Source organism: Eupeodes corollae, chromosome 2 (genome assembly GCF_945859685.1).
Source record: "Eupeodes corollae chromosome 2, idEupCoro1.1, whole genome shotgun sequence".
Classification (NCBI taxonomy): domain Eukaryota; kingdom Metazoa; phylum Arthropoda; class Insecta; order Diptera; family Syrphidae; genus Eupeodes; species Eupeodes corollae.
The window spans coordinates 742,137-749,573 of record NC_079148.1 but is presented as its reverse complement, the minus strand read 5'-3'; the positions used below and the strand labels follow the sequence as shown (position 1 = coordinate 749,573).

At 33.9% G+C, this 7,437-nt stretch overlaps 1 protein-coding gene across 2 annotated transcripts in view; it reads left to right on the top strand.

The window, feature by feature from the left end:
• The first annotated feature begins 3,595 nt into the window (after positions 1-3,595).
• LOC129946554 (tumor necrosis factor receptor superfamily member wengen) overlaps positions 3,596-7,437 on the top strand; it is a 31,849-nt gene continuing 28,007 nt past the window's right edge. Inside the window, exons 1-2 of one of the 2 annotated variants that reach the window (XM_056056788.1) lie at positions 3,596-3,736; positions 4,939-5,258. In XM_056056788.1, the coding sequence (XP_055912763.1) occupies positions 5,214-5,258 (45 nt within the window). In that variant the 5' untranslated portion in view covers positions 3,596-3,736; positions 4,939-5,213. Of the gene's footprint in view, positions 3,737-4,830; positions 5,259-7,437 lie in introns of both variants that reach the window. The other variant, XM_056056789.1, reaches the window with a different exon arrangement.

Sequence of the window (7,437 nt, the reverse complement as noted above, 5' to 3'; positions counted from 1 at the left end):
AGTTTATTTTTCAAATTCAGCTATTTTAAGTAAAGCGGTTAGGCCTGCTTAGAGGCTTTTTAGTGATATTATTATACTGCTTACAATATTTATTTGTAAAGCGATTTATTTCAAAATCGTAGATGTGTAACGTTTTTGCAATTATGTCTTCGTTTTGTTTAAGTATCCACGACCGATCTTAAAGCTCCTGCGTAAGGTTTTTACAAGATATATATTTTTAGCCAAATGGCAATGGAAAGTAAAAATGTACCTTCAATTTCTTCTTGTTAATAACAAATGAATTACACAATATAAACAAAATTCCAAGTACTTCCAAAGTGAATATATTTTTCAAGATATACTCAGAATTTCAACTCAATCGGTTGATAATTATCTGAGTTATGAGTCCGGCCAACTCAAGAAATTCCTGTATTTAAATAAACGAGATAAAAGGTATGATTGGTAAAAAATTATGCTTAAAAGTTCAATACCTTTTATATCAAAACTTGATAATTTCTTTTTCAAAATTTGCAACCCTTTAGTTGAAACATTAAAATACCTATTTTTATAGTACTTTTTATGCAGATTATGTAGTTTTTGAGATTATTCTCTTTTTAGAAATGCAATACTAGAATAATACAGCTAAAGTGCTTGTCTTATCATTATAAATGAAATTACATTTTTTTCATGATTAATGTCAGTAATCAAGTTGAGTTCGTAAAGAACCTATTCGCATTACCTAAGTAGACTTAACATCCAATAATTATATTGAAAAGTAGTAGAAAGATGCAGAAGCAATCACTAGAAATGATTCAAACTACTTAAAGAGTGTATAGAAAAGTTTGTCAGTAGGATAAGGCCATTGCGAATGAATGAATTCATTGCAGTATTTCAAATGAGCAATTTTCATAAAGCTATTTTTAAAACAATATAAAAAAAACTGTTTCTTTTTTTAATTTGAGACACTGGGTTCTGAAGGATGACAGTGACAGAAAAAGGAATTTTAAATGTTTCGAGGATTAAGGAAGCTTAACAAAAGTGAACTAGATGAACTAATAATAGCTTGCCCAAATGAAGATTATAAAGTTAGAAGAAGTGTATTGCAGATCTCGACTCCTCCTAATTATTGGATTTAAAATAAACCACAATGCCAGAAAAAATACGCTCCACTTCCATTTACTTCCATTTCAACTTAATGCGCCTCTTAGCGTTGTACCGGATTGTCTTTACAGTACTTAGACGGACCCATTGGGACAACGATTGGTTTTGTTTTAGCTTTTAAGCTTATTTTTGTTTAGTACGATACGAAACGATTTTTGGGCAGCCATTTCGTCCGCACTTGGCAAAGATTGGAAAAGTAAACAGTAATCTTGTGGACCTACAAAAATATGGAAACATTCAGATAGAGAACGTACGGCAGAAGCAACAACATCACGCTACTCGCGGCTTGTTTCTTCTTTTACTCTAGTAGTGCCTTAGGCTAAAAGCGGAATATTATTTAAAATAGCAACAGGTTGAAGGATAGTAAGAAGTGATGAAATTATTAAATCATTCACGTTAACCATTTAATGTTTTTTTGAAATTTTGCATGTGGCCTAATTTTAATGTCTAACATTGTATATTTTTTTAAGTACTTCATTATTTGATTAGACTTTGATTAGAAGTCGCTAGAGCAGATGGCTTGAATGCCGAGCTCTTCAAAGCAGCTGGAGATAATTTGTTTAGGAGCTTGCACCAATTTATCTGTAAGATGTGGTCCGAAGAAAACATGCCCGATAAATATTACCTCTGTATTGTTTGCCCGATCCTGAAAAAAGGAGACCCTGCACCAACTATAGAAGAATCAATCTACTTAACATCGCCTATAAAATCTTCTCTGCCGTAATATGTGAACGTCGAAGATCCATCGTCAACAACCTGAAAAGCTCTATTAGTGTGGTTTTAGACCAGGAAAGTCCACAGTCGATTAAATAAATATATCAGATCCCGGAAAAAACCCAGAACATCAAATCGACGCCCACCATCTTTTTATCGATTTCAAAGCATCTACAAGGACGAGCTGTATAGAGCCATATCTAGTTTTGGCATCCCTGCCACACTCGTCTGTTTGTGCAGGATGACCATGGAGAACCTTTGATGTCAAAAAAGGTCTTAGACACGGTGATGCGCTGTCTCGCGCTGTCATTATGTTTTTTAACATCGTACTTGGAAGAATATTGCAGAGCTCCCACATCAACACTAGAGACACTATCTTTCAAAAGTCTGTCCAATTACTAGCAAATGCTGATGACATTGATACAATTGGAAGTATTCAGCGTGATGTCAATGGAGCTTTTGTGAGTATTGAAGATGTGTCAAAAATGGGTTTAATCGTCAATGAAGTCAAAACAAAGTACATGCTATCGTCAAGAAAGTACGTGCAACACCGACATCTCGGTCAAAACGTCACCATCGACAAACGTTACTTTGAGGTAGTTAAGGACTTCGTCTACCTAGGCTCTGCTGTAAACGCAGAAAACACCACCAGCGCAGCGCTGAGATCAAACCATCATCCCCATCCTGCTATACAGTGCAGAAGCATGGACTATGACAAAAGCGGATGAAAGCACCTTGGGTGATATGGTCCCGTATGTATAGAAAGGGAGCGGAGGAGCCCTCATGAACTCATGAATTTCTTATGGGAAAATACGAACCTATTCACAGGTAGTAAATTTTACAGGCTACAAAATACATATCCCAAAGGTAAAAAGAACGGAAATCAATTATAATTCTAAGGCTTCGTCCTAGTGATTGACAGTGTATAGCAGTATAATGTATAGGAAACATTTTTTAAAAACAGTATAGTCTTTGATTATTGTTAAATCTTCTTCCGAACTTTAAAATGCATTTCGTTTAAACCTCTTGTTAACAAAGGTCATATACTTATTTTAAAAATCAAACAAAATTACTTTAAATTTATTAATAAATAATATTATAATTATTTATTAATAAATTTAATTGTGATTTCAATTGTGATACCATTGAAGGCAGTAACATAGATCAGTTTAAAAAAATCTTTTTAATGTTCGTGTACCTAATGTACCTGAAACAGTACCTGCCTTGAATTAAAACGGTTTTTTTTTATATATAAACCCTAAAGAATTAAAAAAACATCCCCAAATTTAGAAAACAAAACCACGATCCTAGATCACTTCTATGTACAACCTTATCCGAAACCCACGAATCCACATCACGACACGATACCAGAATAAAGAAGTCGTGTCTTGGATGTAATGATGATGATCATCATGATGATGAGGGTTCGGTGTTGTTATATTTGTACATACAAAAATCGTCATCAATAATTATTTTGAAAATTCAAGAGTTCTTATCAATTTTAAGAGAATCAAAATAAACTAAGAGACAAACTAACTGAGAAACAGTGAGTCCATCAACCATCCGCTTCTCGCTAGCTAACATTAGCAGCAGAAGCTAAAGCAAATTCGGAAATCTTCATTAGTTTCTGTAGAAGCGTCTGCTGGCTGCGGCAGTAGGATTGACTGAATATAGGATAGGATGCCGCTACCGCTGTCGGTGGAAGAGCCAAAGTCGAGCCGATGCACAACGCAAGTATGGCTGTAGCTGTTATGGCGAACAATTTCTAACGTCAGTCTCACAGTAAACGTGAACGAATCAAGGTCCGCGCGACGCTACGCAACGAAAAAAAAAATAAATCTATTTTTTTAAATTTAATTTTCTTTTTTTGTATTTTTAAATTGTAAGTTCCTTTTCGTCGTTAAACTGATTTATTTATGTTCACTGTCCAGATTGTGTACATAAGTGGGGTGGTGGGGAGAGAGAGATCGGGCAAGCGAGCAACCGAGCGAGCGAGTGATGTGCGTTTGACAAGAGAACGAACGGAGTGAAATTTTACTTTTACGTTCGCCCTTTTTTCGAAAACCATTAAATGAATGACTGCCATTGTTTCTGATTTTTGTCGGGACGGACGGTTATGGAATTGTTAAAGTGAAGCAAATTAAAAATATGTATATGGAAATATATTAACTACACAACTATGAGTTCTTATATTCTGAATTTCTGATGCTGATTCTAATTCTGAGTTTAAATGTTTCTATTAACGAAACGAATGCGATTGGCGTGTAAACAGAGCATTCTATTGATAAAAATCGTTGTGATAAATTTCGTTGCATAATAATAATCAAAAAATAAAGGAAGTAGACAATATCAATATTGTAGATACTTCCAATTACATATTTATCAAAAGTGGATATTGTGTGTTTTTTGTTTTTAAGTTTAAAAATTAAAATACAATATAAGCTCGCATAGTGTGCACATAATAATGTAAAGTGGATGATGACGACAACGATAACGATAACGACAACGATAACCTAGACGAAGAATTGAACCAAATGATCAGTATGAAAATGCGGACTTTTCAAATTTACCTTAGCGTTAGCGTTAGCGGTTCGGGACGAGTATCGTGTGATTGGTTCTAAGTTTCTTGTTTTATTTTGCATTTTGTCGATCGGAAAATTCTCGATTTTCTATAATTCATTCAAATTCAGCAGCTAGCAGCAGCGTAAAGTAATTTTTCTATTTTTATAAATCAACAACGATGAACTCTTTTGCTTTCTTACATATTTGAAATTCTTATACGAGTTTGTTCGTCGGCTGTCGACCGTCCGTCGTCCGTCGTCTCCTGTTCCCTCCCACCCCATTTACTATTCTCTATATTTATTATACGAGTACCTATCAATCGTTTGATGGATTGTGTTTTTTTTTTAAATGAAATAAAAGAGAAGTAGAAGTATCTACATAAATACCAGCTTGATTTCTTACTGCATCTTTTAGTTTCTTTTTTTGTAATTTTGATTCAGAAAAATAAAATATATAATAATTTTTGTATCTTTATAATTCGATTCGGCTCAACTAACTGATCTTGTTTTATATGCAATTTAGTTCGAATGTATAAACAACTTCCCGCTGTTTTCCTTCCTTTCTGTGTGTCTCTCAATCTACTATAAAAATTAAAACGAAGCAAAAATAATACAAACAAAAAATCCAAAACGAAAGAACAAGCAAGGAAAATGTATAAACCATAAAGCAAAAGTATAACAACAACAACAACAACATAAAAATTATTTCTCGGCTAAACACGACACAGTGCAATAATTCTTTCAAGAGGAAACGAGGAAGTTCTTCAGATCGAAGATCCATGCATTCGGATAAGATCGATGATGATGATGCTGCACCAACCCACGACCGAAAGACACAAAAAGGTTCGTATTCATAGCTTGTATCTTAACATCGCATATCGTTCGTAATTTAATTCTCCATCCAACTTAAGATTCTTTTTGCATATGTTAAGATTATGTTTATTTTAAAACACTCGTTATTGTGGGCAGATAGATGTGTAACTTGTTAAGTGTAACAGGCTTTTTTGTTCTGGGATTTACCTGGGGTCCTAGAGGAAGTCGATTCAATGCATCCATATGCCTTTGTTAATAAACCTTTACCACATCATGGTACAAGTACAAGCGCCTGAGCTACAGCGCCTAACTAGATGAACAACAATGAGTGGTGGTTTTGTTAAGACGGCTAGGCTTGAAAATATGTTGTTCTTCGCAAATATATAAACACCAAACTGGTTTTATTCAGTTGGGATTCTTTAAATAGGTAGGAGACAATTATGGTGGATTGGATTGGATAGAAAGTGCTGAAGCAGTGGGCGATATCTATTTATTAGCATATGCACAATAGATAGATGGATATGTTTGTCTAATAGGAAAGCAAAACTTGTTTGAGGTTGACAATAGTAATTTAGACGTTCATCTTGGTCGTGGGTACTTGATTTTGAAACAAGTTTTAACAAAATAAAAAAATTGAAGGACCGTTTAAAATAACTGGGGAGTCATTCCGTAATTTTCAAAACGATTATCATTAACGATATGATATCGTCAATAATTTGATTCACGTAATTTTGTCACTATCGTCTCGTTATATCGTTTTCAATGTAAAATAACTGAAATGTCAAAATGAACTAAAAGAAAGATAATATTTGTTCGATAACTTGAAAATGTTATTAAACTTAGTTTTTGTCTAATAAGGGAAGTTGTACAAATTTGCAAAAAAGTTGCTTTATACCAAACTTATCAACAATTTTGTGGTGTTTATTGTTATTGTTACTGTTTTAATTTTTTGCCGCCGATGATGTTATTTATGTCTGATATTATTGAAATGATAAAGGTATTATTTAAATATAAATATAAATAATATTACAATTAATTCTAAGGAAAACATGAGTTGCGGTAAGCATTGTTCCCTAGAAGAGAAAGCTGTCATTTTAGTTCTACGAAGTAAGGGAAGATCTTTAAGGGAAATAGCCAGATTAATGAGCAAACCTCTCAAGTTGATTGCAAAGCAATTTGATTAATTTAGCTAAAAAACAGCTGGGAAAACAAAGCGAAACAACCCCAAGAGAAGACTGAAAGATCATTTGTGCCTCAAAAAAGATCCCTTCAAGTCTTCAAAGGAAATAGAAAACAAACTGCAGCTTCCAATAACTTCCAGAACTATTCGTAGAAGACTTGTTGAAGCTAACTTGTTCAGAAGGATCTCAAGAATGGTGCTCTTTCTAAGTACAAAAAAATATAACAACGCGGTTTAAAGTCACCCACGATCATTTTGATTGGAGGGGGCCAGAAGTAGGCAAAAAGTGGAGGAATATTTTGTGGATGCACAAATTAAAGATAAATTTGTTCGGAAGTGATGGTAGACAAACGGTTCTAGGGCTTCCTTTGAAAGAGTTAAATCCCAAATACTCTAAAAAACGGATAAGAATGGTGGTGGCAGTATGATACTTAAGGGTTAATTTTCTTGATATGGCGTTGGACCAATACATTTGATTGAGGGTAAAATTGATCAAAATATGAAGGTGAATATTATAAAGGATACGATGCTGCCTTATGCGGACGAGAACCTGCATCTCGAATGTGTTCTGTTACAAGACAACGACCCCTAGCACACATCCAAATCCGCTCAAAAGTATTTTGAAGACCAAAAAATCAGCGTATTAGAGTGGGCATCCCAATCGCCTGACTTAAATCCCATAAACATTTTACAAAAAATTAAACCGAACTGTGGAGGATGGTTAAACAGGAGTGATAAAATAGTTCAATTGACAGATGCCGATGATGATCTTTTTAAGTCAAGACAAAATTGAATTTTTAAAACTCTGTTTGGGGTTTCTATTTTAAATTTCCACATCTGTACATATGTAGGTTGGAAAAGATAGAGGGTCTTATTTATGTCCTTATTGCCTTCATAACCATTTTTTTTCTGAATTTTAATTTTCACTTTGTAAAACAACTCAATTACGCTGAAACATTTCTATTTCGATTTGCTTAGTTAGTATATGGAAATCAATGACAGACGATGTCTTTTTAGCTATCATGCAAA